This window comes from Pimephales promelas, chromosome 23 (assembly GCF_988280905.1).
Source record: "Pimephales promelas chromosome 23, fPimPro1.hap1.1, whole genome shotgun sequence".
Lineage (NCBI taxonomy): Eukaryota > Metazoa > Chordata > Actinopteri > Cypriniformes > Leuciscidae > Pimephales > Pimephales promelas.
Window position 1 is genome coordinate 13,753,222 of NC_142791.1, and position 21,877 is coordinate 13,775,098.

The 21,877-nt window shown below is 36.8% G+C and overlaps 2 protein-coding genes across 5 annotated transcripts; both read right to left on the reverse strand.

The window, feature by feature from the left end:
- Positions 1-576: 576 nt before the first annotated feature.
- Positions 577-1,623, reverse strand: inip (ints3 and nabp interacting protein). Its single transcript, XM_039676540.2, has 4 exons — positions 1,434-1,623; positions 1,069-1,165; positions 893-983; positions 577-801 (listed from the first exon to the last, which is right to left on the reverse strand). Exons 1-4 carry the CDS (start codon positions 1,456-1,458, stop codon positions 703-705), a joined length of 312 nt encoding a protein of 103 aa, XP_039532474.1. The 5' UTR covers positions 1,459-1,623; the 3' UTR covers positions 577-702.
- A 3,899-nt stretch (positions 1,624-5,522) lies between these two features.
- Positions 5,523-21,080, reverse strand: lin54 (lin-54 DREAM MuvB core complex component). 4 transcript variants are annotated; one of them, XM_039677108.2, is made up of 14 exons: positions 20,886-21,080; positions 16,584-17,292; positions 15,065-15,182; positions 14,849-14,982; positions 14,557-14,712; positions 14,212-14,419; positions 12,060-12,130; positions 11,748-11,945; positions 11,571-11,662; positions 11,402-11,473; positions 9,914-10,016; positions 9,482-9,619; positions 9,179-9,381; positions 5,523-7,160 (listed from the first exon to the last, which is right to left on the reverse strand). In XM_039677108.2, exons 2-14 carry the CDS (start codon positions 17,265-17,267, stop codon positions 6,962-6,964), a joined length of 2,376 nt encoding a protein of 791 aa, XP_039533042.1. In that variant the 5' UTR covers positions 17,268-17,292; positions 20,886-21,080; the 3' UTR covers positions 5,523-6,961. The 4 variants fall into 4 exon arrangements, with proteins under 4 accessions (XP_039533042.1, XP_039533040.1, XP_088982305.1 ...); XM_039677106.2 differs by having other exon boundaries at positions 14,831-14,982; XM_089126179.1 differs by lacking the exon at positions 20,886-21,080 and adding an exon at positions 20,607-20,850 and having other exon boundaries at positions 14,831-14,982.
- Between the last annotated feature and the right edge of the window lie 797 nt (positions 21,081-21,877).

Consider the following 21,877-nt stretch of genomic DNA (forward strand, 5'->3'; position numbering starts at 1 on the left):
CTGTTATCTTAAATAGAAAGCACTTATCAGATGTTACATTATTGGATACTGTATGTGTTAGATATAGCCTGATCAACATATGTGCCTGATATAATATTATTTATTCTTTAACATACACAACAATGACTATTTTACAAATTAAGGTGTTTGAGGCATGAAAGAAATCCGCTGAGATACAAATATACTGCCACGAATAAAGCAACCCTGTAAAATAAGTAGTCATATTTTTTCATACTTTTTTTTTCCTGGTTTTTATCTCACGTCTCAGATTTAGTTTTTAAAGTCACCACGAAAATCAAAATGCACAATTCTTATTATCTTTACATATATTTTTTACTCATGTGCCTCATTCATTTTAAGATCCCCTTCCTCTAGCAGTGACATCTCTCATGAGGACGGAGTAACCGGTCACACAAATGAGTTCGAATAGCAAACCAAAACCATCAAATCATTTCCCAATGGACAAGATCAAGCCGCGCCCAACATTTGTTCTTGTTTGAGAAGCTGTCATTCTCTGATATACATGACAATAGGAAAAACATTATTACATTATTAAAAATGACAAGACAGTAATAGTTAACTTTTCTCCATTTTATGTAAATTCATGAAAAAAAATAGACCACCACACAATAAAAAAAATTCATGAAAAATGAAAGTCATCTAGCAAGTCCATGTCAGAGTAGCATATTTGATCAAAACTGATCAAGACTCCGGCTCGAGTCTTGGTAAAACAGGCAGTATGAGGTTACCAAAGGAGGAATCCTGAGTGATGAAGAAGCCTGACGAGTGTGCATGTGCGTGCTGAAACCAAACCAGAGATAAATACTGATCTGATGGGACATTATCAATAATAAAAAAAATATTGAAGCTCTAAACATGAAGCTTACGGTACCTGTAAAGCTGCTTTCTGCTGTGCTGCAATGTGCTGCTGTTCGGCCTGATCCCTGAACTCTTTATTTACTGCTGGTCTAGAGAGTGGAATGCTGGGAAAACACATTATATTTCATAAGTTATGTGAATAACTTGTATAGACCTTCTGAGAATGGAAAAAAAAAGATGAAACAGTACCTGGCTCCTGGATTGTTCATTGACTGACTCTGGATCAGGCGTTTCTTCTCCTTATCCAGCTCGGCTAAAATAGCAACCCTGTTTTTGTTTTGAAATCCTATCAAGAACAGATATGCAGATACAGTTAATTTAAAGCAAACAAACACATATTACATTCTGTAGGCCTATTTGAAGCCATTCTTATATTAAAACTGAGTACCTTAAAAAATTACCTTAAAATTAATACCTTAAATTTGTTGTAATCATTGAGTTACTTTGAAAATTATTTAAACAGTAACTTACAGAATGTTATATCCACCTAGCTTAATATCAGAAATGACAGTAACTACAACTGTTTACGACAGCTGATATACAACACCAATTACCTTGTCCGGGCGGATTTGCGGCCATTTCCACATGTGCTCTATATCTAAATATTAAACAAAAGAAACAACTTCTAAAATACCGAGTAAAATCAATAATTAGAACCTAAATCGGATGGTCTCCTCTGATAAATAAAGCACTTTCTTCTCCGGTAAGTGCTCGTCGCATCACAACTGTGTCCGTGTGAACAGCGCCATCTGGAGTATCGGAGCAACTTCACGTTTGAACCACTGGGTGGGTTTAAACCACAGTCTATGGTTTAAACGCTGTATTTAGTCGATTTACATTGTAAATGTAAGTAAATAGAAATGTGACCTACGTCTATCACAGAAATTTCAGAGCAGATGCTAGTTCCTATTACATAAACACTTAAGGGGAACACAATTTGGGATTTTTTTCTTAAGAAATTAAATGATGGTCTCTTTTCTTTCTTAATTATTTCATGCATAAAGGTCACTAAAAAGGACAACCATTAAAAAGCATCTTCTTGCATTTGCACTGCAGAACACGAAATCCAGGGGGAGGAGTTGGATCCAGATCCAACTAACATAACGTGATCCAAGTAACGTCCATTACGTAATCAGATTACTTTTAATGTTACGAGTAAATGCATTACAAGTCACATATGTAATCACATTACTTTTTTGATGTCACCAGATTGTAATAACACAAATATATTTATTTACAGTCAAAAGAAGTTAAAAAAAAATCAAAGAAAAATCAAAGATAAATCCAACTAGAATGAAGTTCAACTGCCTTTGTAATATTTCGCATTTCTATATTTTTTGTATATGTTTATTTTATATTGTGTGCATGATTTTATTTCATTTTATTGATTAGTTTGTTAAATACACAGTTTTGCTGTTATTAGTCTCTCTTCACTTTAAACCATAAATGTATGCTGTCCACTCAAGTGGACATCTGAAAATCTCTGAGAAATATGTAAAAAAACAAAACAAAAAAAAAACATTTCAAATCTTATTTTTAATGCCAAGAGCAATACAAAAATTACTGAGGTTATCATAATTCATGCGTGAAAGGGTTAAAGTCACAACAAAATCAAAATCGACTTAATTCAATGGAATATGGCTACTGCAGTATTTATTATAAATGATTTATGCGTGCACATGATATTAATTTTTAAGGAATGTGTTCTCGTATTCTTTAATCAAAATCCCCTCTCTTTTGCAGCGTCTCTTCTCTGACAATGTGCTCAATGGCAAGAGGGCGGGGCAACCTGTCACTCACATGAGATCCACCAATAGCAAACCAGAACCATCCAATCATCTGAATTAAAATCTAAACGTAGGCATCTAGTCCCACTTTGGTAAAAAAAAATTAATTATAACTATCTTGTGGCCACAAGATAGTAACTCGTAGCCTCAAGATAGTAACTCGTGGCCTCAAGATACTAACTCGTGGCCACAAGATAGTAACTCGTGGCCTCAAGATAGTAACTCGTAGCCTCAAGATAGTAACTCGTGGCCACAAGATAGTAACTCGTGGCCTCAAGATAGTAACTCGTGGCCTCAAGATACTAACTCGTGGCCACAAGATAGTAACTCGTGGCCTCAAGATAGTAACTCGTAGCCTCAAGATAGTAACTCGTGGCCTCAAGATACTAACTCGTGGCCACAAGATAGTAACTCGTGGCCTCAAGATAGTAACTCGTGGCCACAAGATAGTAACTCGTGGCCACAAGATAGTAACTCGTGGCCTCAAGATAGTAACTCGTGGCCTCAAGATAGTAACTCGTGGCCACAAGATAGTAACTCGTGGCCACAAGATAGTAACTCGTGGCCACAAGATAGTAACTCGTGGCCTCAAGATAGTAACTCGTGGCCTCAAGATAGTAACTCGTGGCCACAAGATAGTAACTCGTGGCCTCAAGATAGTAACTCGTGGCCACAAGATACTAACTCGTGGCCACAAGATAGTAACTCGTGGCCACAAGATAGTAACTCGTGGCCTCAAGATAGTAACTCGTGGCCTCAAGATAGTAACTCGTGGCCTCAAGATAGTAACTCGTGGCCTCAAGATAGTAACTCGTGGCCTCAAGATAGTAACTCGTGGCCTCAAGATAGTAACTCGTGGCCTCAAGATAGTAACTCGTGGCCTCAAGATACTAACTCGTGGCCACAAGATACTAACTCATGGCCTCAAGATAGTAACTCGTGTATCTTGAGGCCACGAGTTACTATCTTGTGGCCACGAGTTAGTATCTTGAGGCCACGAGTTACTATCTTGAGGCCACAAGATAGTTATAATTAATTTTTTTTACCAAAGTGGGACTAGAGGGGCTCCGTATAAACGTATTCTTGATGGGGAAGCCGTTTCACTCAGATATGCCACAACCAGACAGAACTTCTGCTTCATGGCGACGCTTCATTTCAAAAGTCAGTATACATTGAAAATGTAAGAAAAAATAACTAAAGGGAATGTGACTATCAGAAACATCACAGTAAAGGAAAATAGTTAGTTAAATAATAAATATTAAAAATGTAACTTTTCTGATGCAAATATGACTAAATTATGCATTATTTTGAAAATATTTTATTGAAATTCAATTGGTTAACTTATCATTAGTCTTTTAATGAGTATAACAATGCACTGAAAATAAACTTTCTAATGTATCTTCAGAGGGATTTTAATCCTGACTGATACACTGTGTTATAATCATGTGGACAAACAGAAAAGATTAGAATTGTGGCAAAACTCGAACACAACACCTGCCTTTGTGCACCTCACCAAATGGAAATCAAACAGGAAAACATTTACACATTAGTGAAGGGTTTACTTTATAAAGAAAAAAAATGGCCATTTTCAGAAAAAGGTAAAAAGGAGCACTAATGTTCAATTTACATTTATATACAAGATAACATTAACTGGCTACATACAAAGATACAGTGCACCCATTGTTCATCTTTTTTGACCAAAGTACAACCTGAAAATCATTTGCATCTGTCAAAAATATATAGGAGGAAGGGTCTGGAATAAATGATATGATGTTTATCACTATAAAATCCAATCAAAGATGTCCAATAATCAACTGAAACTGGAAAGGTGAAAAAGTTTTGGATGGCACAGGTGAGGAACCCTTTTTAGACTTGGCAATGCCAGCAGAACCGTTATATATGTTGTGGGCATATGCATTATTTGTAAGACCAAAGAGGCTCTATCCAATACAGCTGTTGAAAGATTTGAATGTAATAATGTGATTCAGAAGCAGTTTAGCAGAGTCGCTTATTAAATCGCTTGAAGTCATGCATCTAAACAAACGCACAGATATTTACATGAAAAGCCCTGAGAGGTGGTTATTAAGGCATAAGGTGTAGAAGCGGACACTTATTAAACCGCTTGCACAAACGCACTGAACCAGCTGTTTAGCAGTGAAATATAAATACATGTGCTGTGAAATGAATGGATTAGATCAGAGACCTTCAGCTATAACACTTTAAAGAAGCAAATGGCTTCATGACAGTGTGACGGTCAGTTTAGTGATGAAAATAAAAGTTGCATTCAACAAGCATAAATGAGTCTGGCCAAGATATGAATAGTTACCATGTTCATTCATAGTTCTAGCCATCTGGTATTACAAATAAAATGGAGTAAAAGCAGATTAAAAACTGTTTATGGCAGATTACACACAGCCGATTTTGCATTATTCTTCTAGGGTGATGCGTTTAGGAAAGTAAGACTTCTGCGAAGGAGAGTAGTTTTGTGAGAAGGCACTATGTAGAATGAAACACCTGTGCCAAACAAATCACGGCTTAAGCCAAACCTAGACCTGATCAACTTTGAGTTTCTGTTACTGCCTTCAAGAAGAAATAGCAGAAATTGCAATTCACTTTGACCACATTATGCCACAAAGAGAACATGTTCACATCATATTTCACCCCAAAATCAAATGATAAAAAGGGTACTTTTTAAAAAATGGTGTATATATATATATATATATATATACACCCATTTTTAGGGCCATAAAGATTATATATAATTTTGCACTAAAAAATTTAATTTTAATAAAATTCTTACAGTAATCAGAGATAAGATCAATATAATCATGGATGATTATCTTTATATACCATGGATTTTGTTTTATACAAGCAAAGAAAATTTCATTGATTCTCATTACTATTAAATTAATTTTGTTACTAAAATGAAAAAGAAATCTGTACATCATAACAATGAACATCACTACTTGTAATGGTTATTTTAGATATTTTCATCACTGCTAAATAATTACAATCATTACTGCTAAGCAATTGTACATTAATGAGAACAAGAGTTTCTTTTTAGCATACACAATTATCTTAAATTGTTTATAAAAATTGTTTGCAAACAAAAAACTCATTTTAATTAACATTACAAAAAACAAACAAACTGTAACTGTAGATAATTACACTAATGAGTAAATAATAATTCTCATTTTATGCATAATGATAATGGGGGGGGGGGGGGGGGTTCCTTCAATAACGAAATATTCATTTCATTTTGGGATGTAATAAAATAGACTGGACATGTTCTTCATAAAGCATTTCAGCGACTCCATGTGTCGACTTCATGTATGCAAAGGTCTGGTTTAATTAAACCCTGACAAAGCTCATTAACTAGCAAATGCCAAAAAAATAAACAAAAACAAACCTAGAGAAAACAATTCCCACAATCATTCAGGAGGTTCTTAATATACCTGTAAACTGAGATGAAGAAGCATATTCAAACAATCTTTAAGACTGATTATTATTTAGCGGATCGTTTTTCTCATTAGTAAAGATTTCAATCTAATCTTATCCAATATATAATGGCTGAAAAGCACTTTCAGGATACAGGATCTCTGTACCGCTTCATGCTCTGCTTCAGGCTTGTCCGGTCCGGGATGGAGTACGGTGCGTATTCTTGGAACGAGGAAGAAGGAACCCGATTCTGCTCAAGGAACAAAAATCTGCTGCAAGCAAATAAATATATTGAAGCTACAGTACAGGCTACTTACTGTATACAAGTCATGATCAGACGGCTAATGACATGTGCAGGGAAGTTCCTTCCGCATCCGGACGTATACCGAGGTTATTAGCAGTAAGAAAAAAAAAGGGCGTTCTGACGACTCTGAATGGTAATATGAAAATCCAGTTTTAAAAGACAAACAAATAGCATGATTACACATTTAAAAGTGGAAAATGTTGCCAAACAAAAACAAAACTACCTTAAAATTGTATCGATTGTTCTAAAATAAATCCCCTTCCAGGAAAGCAAACAGTGCAAGTCCTCTTGCAGGGGCTACACTCGAGTACTGTAGTCCTCCTACTGAATATAGTGTGCCCTCCGGCTCGACGGACACACATTACATCTGCTGTGTCAGAGGCCAATGGGAAGTTCTGCTTGGTCTCTCTTCATTGGAAGCCCCGTGAGTCCATATGAGGGGCGGGCAGAAGTGCCCTCTGTGGACCGCCACTCTGGGTTGGGCAGCGCACCGGGCTGTGGGACCCAAGCGGGCGGGTTGAAGGGTTCTGTCATGGCTTTGCCAGGCTCAGGTCTAGCAGTTGATGGGACAGTCCGTCTTGGCTTTGCCAGCAAAACTGATGATTCTCCTGAGGCAGCGCCCGAACTCCTCCAGGATGAGGCGCTCTGCCACGGCCTGAGGCTGGTTGGCCAGCTCCGCCTGCTCCGCTTGCTCCAGCAAACAGTCACACGTCGCCTCCGCCACGTCCTTTGTTACGAATGTGTACGGCAACCTAGAGAGAAATTCATCAACATTTGAATTATTAAAGGAAGACCATTTTCTAACACTAAAAAAAGCACAAAGGGTGTTTTGTTAAAGTGTTCCAGGAAGTTTCTAGACAGCTGCTAGAACATTGCCATGGCATTTCTGTTCAAAAACAGTAAATACACATTTATAACAATATACTTTGTGTTATATTACATTGGCAGTAAATAACAAAAACAAATGAGGGTGTCTAATACAACAGATAAATCTTTCTAGATGTTAGCTGAGTGATTGCTATAGGGATAGTTCACCCAAAACGGAAAATTCTGTCATTAATTACTCACCCGTAAGACATTTGTCGTCAAGATTTTATTTATGAAATTAGAGCTATGACACTTTAAACATTCATATAGAGATCATTGGCACAGTCCAAGTTTCTGAAAAGACTGGATTAGCTTTATATGATAAACATGATAGACTTATTCATACAAACATTGATCAGTGAACATAATGAACCTGGTGAACATGATTGAGGTTCTGTTTACCAGAACTGATTTGCGAGTTGATCAATGTTTATGTGAATAAAAACCTAAATTCAACCTGTTTGAAGTGAACCATTATATAAAGTGATTGTTTCTCTTCAGAAAATCCTTTTGGATTACTTTTGGAAAATTCATATGGATTAGTTTTAAGATCTCTATATGAACTTTTTGAAGCATCAAAGTGGTAGTTGCGTAGCTGTCAATGGAGGGACAGAAAGATCTCAGATTTCATCAAAAATATCTTATGAACAATATGGGGGGGGGGGGGGGGTAATAATTAATGACAACATTTTCATTTTTGGTTGAACTATCCCTTTAAGAAGCTCTGGATGGTTGTTGCTCAGGCACTGCTAGGGAGTTGCTAGATGTTTGTATTGTAAGTGTTCTGTATTGTTGCTAAGGTGTGGGATTTATGGATGGCTGGACAGATTTAAATGACAATCCAAAAGGTATTGTGGTAATAAAGAGCTGACAAATTAAAGGCACAGTATGCAAGTTTAACCTCCAGGTCAATTATTCAAAACAATAACAAAGGCGTAGCTTTATGACGCTAATAAGTGTGGAATCATGGGAGTTGTCATCTTCACCTCCACAGATGATGGAGAGCAATCCGACAAGACAAAAGGCTGAACTCTTGTTCATGGATGAGCTAATGTATAAAAGTTTTATTAGGGTTACTGTGGTATGAAGCAGAGCGTGGAAGCCGTGGGAGCGAATGCTAATGAGAGACAGATACCAGCGCGGCACACCGGTCTTCAGTCCGATGGCATCCGGAGCTTTTATTTTGCTTAAATGCCACAGTCGGCTTGATGTGAAAACCGGCCAATTCTGGTCACCAGCCATACATATACAGTAAAACTTCAAATAATATTCCGGGCTTTTATTATCAAAAACCCGACCTTTTTTTACTATCGTGTCAATTGATTTTGCTTAATATGTGCGAGGGGGAGAGAGAGGGGGAGAGAGAGAGAGAGCAAGACAGCACTTGTATTGTTTGAAGACGTGAGGGCGGGTGCGGTTGGGGCGCCTGATCAAAAAAGGCTTTGGCAGGATAAAAATATGCTTTGGCGGCCACCAAAAAGTGGACGATCTGACGGGTTTTAGAAGATTAAATACCAACTGAAACTAAAAAAACAGACCCGGCGTCTATTTGAGACTGGCCTTTATTTACCCAAACCTGCAGCCACACCAGGCATGTAAAAGAGACAGACGTCTATTTAGGACTTGGCTATTAACTGAATGTTTACAGTATAAAGCATGTTTATAGTTTCTACTGAAGTAAAGCTGGAAATCGAGGATATGACATCATTGACAGGCGATGCAATGACACTGGCCATTAAGAAGGGTTAAAATTATGTATTTCTCTGGATTTAAACATTGTTGGAAACATCTGGGATAATGCAAGAACACAAGTCAACAAAATATACATTTTTTTTCTAGTGGTTTTTAGATATTTTAATCCAAAAATTATTGTTCCTATTGCGCCTTTAAAGGAAAGACTTACTTCCCGCCTCCACTGGTGAGGGCTGGTGTGGTTCTGGTGAGCAGATCTGAGATCTGTGAGGACAGTTTGGTTTTGGCTGCCGTTTGCTGCTGGACCCGCACCTCTGCAGCGTCGGCCAAGTGCATCAGCGTCTTCCTCTCAGGACTCTCCTCAAAGTTCTTGCAGCCCATACATTTGCAGATGGACGAACACATGATCTTTGCCTAATGCGAACAGACATCAGAACAATATCATCACAACTGACGAACCATTCTTCCACAAGAGCTTGGGAACCACTACCCTTTGACCTGTGAAAACACTCACCTCATAACACTCGCAGTAGTTTTTCAGACAGCCAGATTTCTTACAATTGCAGCCTTTGCTGTGTCTCCTGTCCGACTCTCCTTGTTTGCCTTTACCGATCTTGGGTTTGAAAGCCACAGGGTTTCTGTCTAAACACGCCTGGGAAAAAAAAAAACACATTACTTCTTACTTCATCTGATACCTATGCACTTCAAAGCATTACAGCAAAACTGCCCTGATCAGCGAGACAAACAACATGTCAACGGCAATGATGTGCTATTGCAAAGATGTGTTGGGAAGTTAAATTGCAAATAGCAAGTCTGGTAAGTCTCTGATAGTCTAAACTAAAATAAATAAATAAAGGCACATTTTAAGTGTTTGTAGGCAGATGGAAAATAACGACAAGTTGAAAAAAAGCCAATGTAGATCTATAGGAATGCAGCAATTCGTTACCTTGATGGCCTTCAGTCTTTCACTCTCATGATCAAGGTTGTTGAAGCAGTTCACACAGTTACAGTTATTGCAGAACTCACCATTGGCAAAGCAATCACAATACCTGTGAGACAAGAGACATAGAACTCTTACAGATTAAATGCAAATTACAACTCATTGAAATAAATAAATAAATTCAGCTGCCCAAGAGATATGCTACAGTTCAAAAGTTTGAGAAAGGTAAAGTCTCTTTACACCAAGCCTGCATTGATTTGATTGAAAATACAGTACAAACAGAAATATTGTGAATAAGGATGCACCTAAAGGAATTATTTTGGCCAATACCGATTTTAACAAACAACTATTGGCCGATACTGATATTTGTTAGACGCTCACTTATTTGAACTTTGTCATTAAAATTACTGTTTTAATTGTCATTACAGTTTTGATCATGTTTTAAATCAGCAAAGTAAAAAAAAAAAACACATGCATTAAGGTATCCTAGTAGCTAGTTTATTGCTCATTAAATCACTTTCTTTAAACTTGGATTGAATCCATTAAACAGGCTAACATTATAAGAGAAGAGAGGCATAAATTAATAAAGACGTCAACCTTCTGAGGTTATTTTTGCTATGAAATATTTCTTAACATTAACATATTTGACTTTATTATACAACTTTACATATTTCTTTAATAAATAGAAAGATATTGTACAACTCAGTGCCTTTACGCAGATACATAATATTTTATATTATATATTACCTAATATTGGTTTGTTAAATCGGCTAATACATTGGTGCATCTCTAATTATGAAATATGATTAATTTAAAATGGATGTTTTCTATGCGTGTGTATATATGTGAATATACATGAACTTAAATGTGAAATTACTGAACTTAAATATGCAAGCTTGATAAAAAATATCATTCTAGAAGAAAATTTCAAATGGCACTTAGAGGCTTTTGCATCTGAACTCTTCATAAATATATATAAAGCTGAATTTTCTTCAGTGTCACATGCCATTTGCCTCATCATTTAAAAATAACTAATTTAAAATAGAAATATTTTGTATTATTATAAATGTCTTTACTGCTACTTCGGATCAATTAAATGTATCATTGCTTAATAAAAGTATTAATTTCTTTTAAAAAAATACAATTCTTACTGACCCCAAACTTTTGAACGGTAGTAAATGAAATGCTACAGGCAAAGCTTGAAAAAATTATTCATGTCAATATTGATACTGCTTGACAGGTAGCAATAAAATGTAAAATTATATTTGCACCTCTGATAATCCCCTTCATGTCTGTCAGAATTAACAGTCCTTGCTGGTGAATTTGACAGTATGAGAACTGAATTACAGGTTGTTAAAAGGAAGGAAGCTGTTGCAAAAATCACACAATTGGATTTGGAAACTATGAAAGCCCTTGCCAAACATAGCAGCTCACACAGATTACACCTTATATGGGCCATTTTCAGAGAAAGTAAACAAATGCCGGGGAACATACAATTTCAGACACTGTGACCGTGTGCAGTTGCAGGGTTTCCTCGGCCTTGAGGTTGCTTCTGACGTTGATAAACTGTAATAAAGCAGAATGTAACCTGGGATTTAGTGAAATCTTTTGTTTGATGCAACTGATATGCATGTAACAGCGAAGCATGTGGCGCTCGGCTCACCCGTTGAGTGAAAGCCTGGCTTGAGTCTGTATGGGAGTGGCTGTTGAGAAGGTGGAGCTGCTGGTCAAAGTCACAAACGCAGGCTGGGGGATCTATGGGAACAAGCAAAGTGAGAGAGTGTGCAACAAAAACAAGCAACCTAACTCATCCGTCCTGCTCCAGCACTGACATACGGACCTGCGCAACGTATGGGGCCGGCAACACAGCGTAGCCCATGTTTCCAGAGCCGTGGGCGGGCGCGAGCACAGTGCCTGGCGGCAGGTTGGTGAGGTTGGGCTGGATCTGTGGCAGATGAGTGGCTGGCATGATGAGACGCTGGGGGGTCTGACTGGTTGTCACCACCTGAGCTGCTGACGTCAAGGGTTTGGGTACAACCTGTGCACAAACAATAAAAATGTATATAGATCAAAAGCTGCACGGCCATCTGTAAGAATGGTGTCATTGTGTGCAGAACTGCTGTGAGAGGAAACTAGGCGTTTCACTGTATACCTGTTTGACGGTCTGTGCCGAGACGATGGGTACAGACATCCGTACCGCAGTGTTCATCATCACAGACTTGGCTTTGCAAACAAGACAAAAGTAACTAAATGTTATTCGATTTTCTTAAATTCCCATATTCATATACAATCATAGCATTAAAATCATTCTTAAAAATGGATCGCTGCAGTGCACCCACTATAACACAAATATTGCATGGCATTGGCAAGATAGCAGGATATTGAAGGACCACTCCCTAAAACAATATTTAACTGAATATTATTTAAGACAGTCACAGAGGTACAGTTGAAAAAAAAAAAGAATCTATATCACAAAACAATATAGTCCGCTTACAGGATGACTCATGAGCCCATTTCTTTGTTGAATAAAAAAAAAAATACAGTGTGATCAATGAAGTCTAATTCCTGAACATCAGTGAAACTAACAGCTATAAGTAACCCTGAGACTTTAAGTTATTGATATGCTCACCGTTTATATTCAAAGTGTACTGCACATGATCCATTTTGACTATTTCACAAAAATAAATAAAATGTTACAATTTTGTATTTAAATAATAATTAATAATAATAATAATAACTTAATATTTATATAGCGTCTTTCACAATACCCAATGACGCTTTACACATTAACAGCAAAGAAAGGCTATTATGCCCCTTTTTACAAGATGCAATATAAAAGTCTCAGTGTTCCCTGAATGTATCTGTAAGTTTCAGCTCAAAATACCCCACAGATCATTTATTATACCATGTTGTAAATGTCCATTTTTGAATTTTGGATTATAGGTCCCCTTTAAAGGGGTAGTTCACTTTTTTAAAAAATGTCATCCAAGATGTCCATGTCTTTCTTTCTTCAGTCGAAAAGAAATTAAGGTTTTTGATGAAAACATTCCAGGATTTTTCTCCATATAATGGACTTTACTGGGCACCAAATTGTTTAAGGTCCAAAAGACAGTTTTAGTGCAAACTGTTCAAAGGGCTTTAAACGATTCCAGACGATGAATAAGGGTCTTATCAAGCGAAACGATAGGTCATTTAAAAAAAAAAAAGTTTAAGTTTAAGCACAAACGCTTGTCTTGTTCTGTTCTGTGATGCGCATTTGTGACTCTCCAGTCATCAAAATGAACAAATCTTTTTCCGAGTCAATTCATTCATTTTGTTCGTTGAATGAACCAAATGACTCGAAAAAAGATTCGTTAATTTTGATGAACGAGTTCGAACAGGAGAGTCACGAACGTGCATCACAGAACAGAGCAAGGCAACCATTTGAGCTTATAAAACTTAAACTTTGTTTATTTTATTTTTTTAAATGACTGATCGTTTCACTTGATAAGACCCTTATTCATCGTCTAGAATCGTTTAAAGCCCTTTGAACAGTTTGCAATTTGCACTGAAACTGTCTTTTGGACCTTGAACCGTTTGGTGCCCAGTAAAGTGCATTATATGCAGAAAAATCCTGGAATGTTTTCATCAAAAACCTTAATTTATTTTCGACTGAAGAAAGAATGACATGGGGGTGAGTAAATTATCAGCAAAATTTCTTTTTTTAAAAGTTAACTACTCCTTAAACATGTAGTTAAAGCCAATTGTTGAATAGCATTTTTGCCAAGTTAAATTTATAATTTTTTATAAAAATTCTAATTTTAACTGTTATCAATTACTATTTATAACAATTATAAATAATTTAATCAATCTTTTAAAATCTCAAATAGAATAATTAAATTTTCAACAAATTTCTAGTTAAATTGCAAATCAAATATGGTGTGGCACAATAAAACTTGTATACTGAATAAATTAAAATTGCTGAAAAAACTATTGTATGCTATTCTGAGAAATAATATATAATAAGCTTGATACATTGATATAACGTATTATACGCATTTATTAAAAGCTGGTGAAGTGACTATTAGAGCAGCTCATGAAATTAAGTTCACTTCCTCATACATCACACTGAAACACGCAGACTTGCATGCAGATTTAGTGACGTGCACCTGATCACATCGATTTATTACCCAGCCCTGTTTGGCTATAGAATTGCATTTCTTATACCATAAAAGAAGTAAATAATTCTTCTATGAAAACAGAATCATAAATTGAATTTGTTAAATTTTTTCGTTTCCAATCGCTGCACAAATGATGTCCTGTACCTGGTTGGATGGAGGGATTGGTGTTGATGCTGGCGCCCGTCTGTGCCGTGCCGCCGCCGGTGGTGGCCGTTACCAGCCGCACGTAATGAAAGCGACTGCCCGGCACCTGGATCTGCTGAACGTTAGGAGGTGTGGAGAGGGGGATAATGGTCTTGAACTGGGATGTTCCCATCCCTCCCACTGTAACTGTCTGCATCGGCTTTGCAGCCTGTACACGAAAACAGATAAAAACATAGTTTTGTATTGTTGTACACTAAATTACAATGTCACACAGGCTTTGTTAAACTCTATATTTGACAGGACAGCAAACTGGTTTGGTTTTTTTAAAACTCTATATGGGCGTACCCGTGCGGTGGACTGGCTGGTTCCTGCTTTAGCTGGACTAGTGGTGGCAGACTGTTGAACCGTGAGGATTTGCTGGCCTAGAGCCACATTGAGCGGCAGGGTCACAGACTTCTGGGGTGAGTTTGGAGACTGACTGGCCACCGAAACCACAGTCAACTACAGACAGAGGAGAAACACGAGGAAGAGGGTGTCATCAGAAACCAGAGTGTGGTCATCAGAAAAAGAATCTGGGACCACAAAGAGGGGTAAATGTAGCTGCGATGCAAGTTTTTACATTTGAAAGATTCAAGACCTTGCTGGGAGACTTGAGAGGCGAGATGGCGACTTTGCTGTTACCAGATGTATTCTGTGTCACAGTGCTGATGGCCTCGCCAATGGAGATGGTGCGTGGAGGTGTCACTGGGGTACTCTGGGTAAGAACTCGCCCTGTTGGCAATTTAGATTTGACAATCGAGCAGATAAAACGACTGCACTTTTGCTCATGTTATAAACACAGAGAGGAGATTACCAGTCACTACAGGAGACACTGAAGCTGGGCTGGTCAGTGCTTTACTGTTCAGGGCCTTTGTAATGATGAGCTTTGTTATCATTGGTCCAGCCGTAGACACTGGTGGTTTCTTTGTGATCTGTGAGGAGAAACATGACACTTGGTGATTATTTAAGTAGCTTTTTTGATAGACCGAGACACTGAACAGGAAACAAGACTTCCAAACTATTTTTTTCTTTCCTTTCCTGGAAGTCAATGGCTTCAGTTAACTGTATGGTTACCGACTTTCATCCAAATATCTGCTTTTGTGTTCAACAGAACAAAGACTCATACAGGTTTGGAACTCTTCAGGGTGAGGAAATCATGACAGAATTGTTATTTTTTGGTCAACTATCTTTTTAACAATTAGTAACAGTTAATCTAGCTTTACTTATTATTAAGGATATTTAATATGTATTTAACTGAATTGAGTATTCTTTTTTTAAAATAAATAATAGCAACAACACTGATTTAAATACAGCATTAAAATAGCATATTTCATGTACTATAAATTAATATAGTACTATATACAATACTTACTACTTGTACAATATACTATAAAATTACTAAAAATATTATATAAAGAATAGCCCATTTTAAAAAAAAGCATGTGCTTACAGAAAAAATGTTTTTAAAAATATGACTAACATAAATATTAAATATAATAATTAAGTGATTAAGTGAAATAATAATTAATGATTAAAATCACTATTAAAAAGGCATTTTCCATATAGAATTTAACAAATATGACTATTATTTGTAAAAAATTATAAATTAAATTATTATACTAAAGATCATAGTAGCTCATTTTAGTAGCTCATTCAACTTGTAGGTTTTAAAAATAAATTAAATATTATCATAAATGTTTTATTATTAATATTATTAAATAATAATAGCACAAATTCAATTATTTTTACATGAGCTATTATTGTTATTATAGTAATTATTAAAAGGCAACAATTGAGTAATAATATACGACTAGTATATTATATTATAAATAACAATAATCAATTTAAAATACATAAAAACTACATTCATAAGCAAAATATGTTTTACAGATTTTTCTATTTTTTCAATGCTTGAAGTGTAAAATAAAGTGTTAACAGAGTGTTATACAGTGTCCATATGGTTACTGTAGTAACTATAAATTATGCATAATCACCCTAACCCTAAAACCCACCCTAATTAAGTCAGTAAATGTATAATTACACTAACACGGACAAGTGTAACCAACATTTTCACTATCAACCAGTCAGCTGCAGCAGCTACAGTTTATATATTAGCTAACATCCTCGTTGTTACATGTAATATAGATGTATAAATCCCACAAAAAACAATAAAGAAACTAATGCCAAGATAAAGAACCTTGAAATTAAAGTTCTCTTTAGGGTCTCAATATAAACTGGTAATTTCACACCCACCCAACACAGCGTGGCCTGCCACTTCAGTTATGTAGCATCTGCCTCCTCAGTGTAACACGGAGAGGTTGATAAACACCCACCTGAAGGGTCTTCAGCTGCTGGGCCTGCAGTGTGGTGGAGGAGCCCATCAGCTGACTGGCTGAGCTCACAGCAATCACAGGCTTCCCTACGGCCGTCACCATCTTGATCTGCGTCGGCTGGGCCTTGCCATCCCCTGTGCCCTGGGTAGTGGCGGGCTTGTTCCAAGTGTGAGGCAGAGCCAACATAATGGGCTGCCCTGTTTTACTGAGACCAGCAACCAGGAGTTTCTGCCCCTCTTGCTTGAGCACAGCAGCGCCTGGAGGCTTGCCATCCGCAGCGGGGGAGCTGGCCACTTTATTGATGATGAGCTGGTGGTTGGCTGGGACAGTAACGCTGGAGATTTTGGGGAGGCTTTGAGTCAATGCAGGACTGGTGGTTTTGGCAGAGGTTGTGGTGGCGACCGCCATGAGTCCGGACGAGGCGAGGAGGAGTTGAGTTCCCGTGCTGGTGCTACACTGAGCATTAGTGGAGGTGGAGGTCATCTGCACAGACGTGGTGGCTGGACACAGGCTGACGATTTCAGGCACCTCTGTTTCCATAGGAACCTGCGCTGGCTCTGGTTCAGATTTAGGAGGAGGAGGAGCGAGGTGCTCGGCAGGAAGGTCCTCTTCCATTGCGATAGCTTCCGTGTCCATGATTTCGTCAGGCAGGAGGCTGTTGAGCTCAGGTGACACCACATCCATTGTGCACAAAGATACTCAAAACACACTAGAAAAGAAAAAAAAAATTCTTAAATGTATAAAAAGACCAGAAACATTCACAAGAAAGATGAGAATACATCACTGATAAAGTATTAAGTGTAGAGGAAGCAAAGGGCACCAGACTGCGATCAAATGCACACATTTTGAAACCTTTTACCACCTTTTTTTCCTGCAGGTACGATTATTTAGTTGGAGATCGCACGGGTGTAGGGCTGTGAAACGATGAATCACACCCAAAATACATAATATATGCATGTGTACCAATTATTTTGTATAGGGCTGCACGATTTGGGGAAATTTCATATTGCGAGTATTGAGGTCAATATTGCGATTGCGACATACAATATAATAAACAAATGGTTTCATGAATCAACTTGAGTAAAAAATAAATAAATTAAAAAAAACGCACACACAGTGAAAAAAAAATAATCAAAAAAATGTGCGTGAATTTATATATACGAAATATTTATACAGTACACACACCACGTATAATGCAAACTTTTAAATTGGATGCGATTAATCGTTTCACAGCTCTACGGGTCCACCAGCACGTTGCGAAACTGATAAGAGCAATTGGTGGCGACAAGTGACTTAAAAGGATCCATCATGAATCATCCATTCAAGAGATTTGTTAAAAATCACTGATTCATCCAGTATCAATGTATTGGATGAATATCAGTGTATTCATCCAGTATCAGTATTTACATAAAAAATTTAATTAATCAATATCAAACGAAGAGTGCCATTTCAGTTATCCTCCAAAAATCAGCATGATTAAATGTGATATTAAGTTACAACAGTTTAATAAACAATTATTTAATAACAACTACAAAATGTTGCAGAAAAATGTATGAATGAATAACAGCCTTTTAAGAACTTTTGCGCCAAAAGTGTTCTTTCTTGTCATTATTGAACCTTTTTTTAGCATAAAATGTCCTTTGGAGTTGAGTAAAGAACCCTATGCTACATATATAGAACCCTTTTTCTAAGAGTGCAGGTTGTCATTGTCTATTGTCTTTCAATTCTGAGGGGAAAAACGATCAGCAGTTGAAATTATTTCAGAGAATTACATTAGAACTACATGTTTAGGTAGAAATGAGTGTGTTTTTTATAAACATGTCAAAGGTAACATTCACAAAACAGTTTTATAAAAAGATAAACAAAATTTCAACCCTTTTTAACCATTGTTTAAGAAAAGGGATGAGTCAATGACAATGTTATCAAATATTCTAGACACATTATTATCTATAATGTTATGACTTTTATTATGCACATTAACTTCCCTTTCCTATAAAACTGGATTCACCTTTAAACGTTTAATAATTATTGATTTTTAAAGCACTAAACTGAGAGGTTGACATCCAAAACATTTCTTTATCCAGAGGACAAAGGTTTTTAAAGGGTTGGAGTCAAAATCAAATAGATAATAATAATCAATCACCAAGCAGAGATTCTGTTGAATGAAGAGTTTGTGCAACACACACACATAACGGTTGTTCATTGACCTTTTCATCTGTCTTGATACTGAAGCAAGCATTGTTTGAAGGAAATGTATCATGCCATCATAGATTAGAGACGATTTTATATTTAAAAATCATCTGAAAAATCACTGAAAGTAATATAGATTTAATAATAAAATCTTCCCGACTAAAGTTGCCCCAGTGAATTCCAGCCCTGCGTCTATGTATTAATAAACATAACCGCTTCAGCCTTATATTTATGTCTAGACAGCATTTATGAAATCTGAAAGTACCGTACTGAGAACAACAATGACCAACTTTGTTCATTTACATATAGCGAATTTTTACATGGCATTACATTACAATATTCTCGCATAAAATCTGCAGCACTTTGCAGGTCTAATCGCATCAAGCACATCAGCACAAATAGTTACAGGTAGTCACAAATATTATGCACAGGTCCGCTGGCGGGCCATTCAAATCCCACTGTTTACTAAACGCCGCACACGAGACGACGCGACCGCTCCCATTCCAATCCCCTATACAGTCGCCGCCGCTGGCGTTCATCGCGTCGCTCGCAGTGTAGGCGAGCGGTTTATACGGACAGCTGCTATGTGGCTAACTAGCACCAGAGCTAACCTGCAGTTACATGTTAAACACAGCAGTCACTCAAAGCGAGCATTAACCAGCAATAAAACGGAAAATCTGCTAATAAAGACAGCAGTTATGCGCTTCAGATACTGTGTACACAATAAAACACTCATGTGCACGCGTTTAATCGCTAAACGCAACATACAGCAGTTTTAAAAAGTGGGGAACAACAGCAGGCCTCTTTTACATGCCTGACAATAACAATCCGCGTTAATTCTTTACCTTAACAGTGACTTCAATGAGAGACAGTCAGTTTCGCGTCAGCTGGAGTTTGTTGATATTCGACGCGCCTGCTTTCCTGTCTATTCCGTTGTCATGGAAATATCGATATTTACAAGACACGGATGACAGCACGAAAGTTACTGTAGACTGGGGTGTTTTCCTCTCGGTTTGAGTCCTGATAGAGAGAGTTTAACACGAGCTGAGGGTCTATTTCAGGCCGGGCTGGATTTCGAAAGATCCGCCATTTTCATCTCGTCATCAGTTCGGAAACGAGAAACAGGAGAAGAAGAAAACAACAACTTAATTTATTGTTTTGTTATAGTTAGAGCACAAACGTGGGCGAAGTGTAGACAAATGACGTTCGCAATTATTGATTTTGACAGTTAAAACTATTAATCTGTCGTCATTCGATTTGAACTTGATCTTCACTGGAACAATAAAAAGTGTTTGTCAGAATGACAGCCGCACCAGTAACTATCATTGCACGTCTTTCATCCAGTGAACATGAACGGAGACTGAAGCTGTCATTCACCCGGACTAAGAAAACATAACCAAACACACGAGTAAAACACCCAAAACCTTTTCATTCCAAAACTTGTGCAGTTAGTGTTATGATTTTGATTAAAAGGCATTAGTACAAAAAAAGTATGTGAAATAAAAACGTAATAGTTCGTCAGACAAACAAAAGCCACTTTACTAACTTACTCTATAAGTCTTAATGACAAATATATTTATATAAAACAGAGAGCTTAGAAAACTGTGAAGTATAATAAATTTGAATAAACTTTTATAACAATAATATAGTTCACTCTGCCACTATGGCAGATATGCCACTACTATTTAGTATTATTAGCACTAATATATATATATATATATATATATATATATATATATATACACATACACACACATTTATATATAGTGCTAATACTACAGTGAACCATCTAAATGTATGACAGACAGGCGCATCGGGTTGGCTGTCACTCACTGTCAGGTATAGTAGCCTCAACTGCTAACGTTACCAGTTAGCCACTATCAACTCCTGCAACGCTTCGACGCGTGCGGTAACCTTTGGCTATATTTTATTGATGACTCAGAAGCCCAGAAGGGATTAACCAGCGATCGTTTTCGACCCCAACTGTGTGTGTGTGTGACGCGGACGGGCATCAGCTGACACTGCACTGTTAGCAGCGCGGCTAACTCCACTAGCCGCGATCATATTCTCGCGCCCCTTGCGAACCCCAGCCGAGCTCAAAGCGCTTCTTACACTTGCTCGAGGTGATGAGTGTCGCGACGCTCTTCTGAAATCCGCCGCGCGTTCCGCTCGATCACGCGCTGCTACATCCAACGCGATGCTGCATCGTGTCGATCATCCGCTCTCAGACGAAGACGATTGTTTAAAATACCGCGCCGAGCGCCATTTCACCTCTAACATCCCATAATCAAGCCCCGCCTTCAGAGGAAACAACAAATGACGTCACGCCACAACTTCCGCCCGTGCTGAGCGCACACAGCTGAATGGACTGGTTTTAGTTTTTAATGTTATTTATTTATATTTATGTATTGTATGTTTCATTTGTATTAATTAAACTTTTTAAAGAAATTAATTTGTTTAATCTCTTTAATTAATCTCTGTTTACTGTATCTTATTTGAAAATGTACTTATGTATCCATTTGTGATCTTTGGGCAATTATAATAAAATAAATAAATAAAAAGTTGAATGGATTGTGGTCAAAAATTGGTATGTATACATGTTTATTTTAATTCTGAATAAAAATCAGGGTTAATGTTCGAGTACATTATACAAAAAGTCAAGTTAACGTGCCATATCAAGATATGATGTAGTTTTATGATGTGGCTTATTCATAAAGTAATAAATAGGATAAACGTGTGTAACGACAAAGGGTTCAATAGAAATATTGATACAGCCTTTTGTATCATATTTTAAAACCAATGAAATATTATTAGAAAATGTTTACCATGTATATATATATATATATATATATATATATATATATATATATATATATATATATATATATATATATATATATATATATATATATATGTATGTATACATTTTTGATACATTTTACCATATATATTTATTTACATATTTTACCATATATATTATTTAAAATAATTGTAATTTAAATAATTTAAAATATATTTGATCATATTTTTAAATATTGATGTAGCCATTTCTATCAGATTTCAAAAACAATACCAATGACAAATTATAACATTTTTATAAAATA

Coding starts and splice junctions, on each gene's coding strand:
- inip (XM_039676540.2), bottom strand. CDS start 1,458: ATGGCCGCAAATCCGCCCGGACAAG. Junction 1,166..1,433: donor CGCAAATCCGCCCGGACAAG/GTAATTGGTGTT, acceptor TGTTCTTGATAG/GATTTCAAAACAAAAACAGG. Junction 984..1,068: donor ATGAACAATCCAGGAGCCAG/GTACTGTTTCAT, acceptor GTGTTTTCCCAG/CATTCCACTCTCTAGACCAG.
- lin54 (XM_039677106.2), bottom strand. CDS start 17,267: ATGGATGTGGTGTCACCTGAGCTCAACAGCCTCCTGCCTGACGAAATC. Junction 14,420..14,556: donor CCAGCCAGTCCACCGCACGG/GTACGCCCATAT, acceptor TTTCGTGTACAG/GCTGCAAAGCCGATGCAGAC. Junction 7,161..9,178: donor CTCACCAGTGGAGGCGGGAA/GTAAGTCTTTCC, acceptor ATTTCTCTCTAG/GTTGCCGTACACATTCGTAA.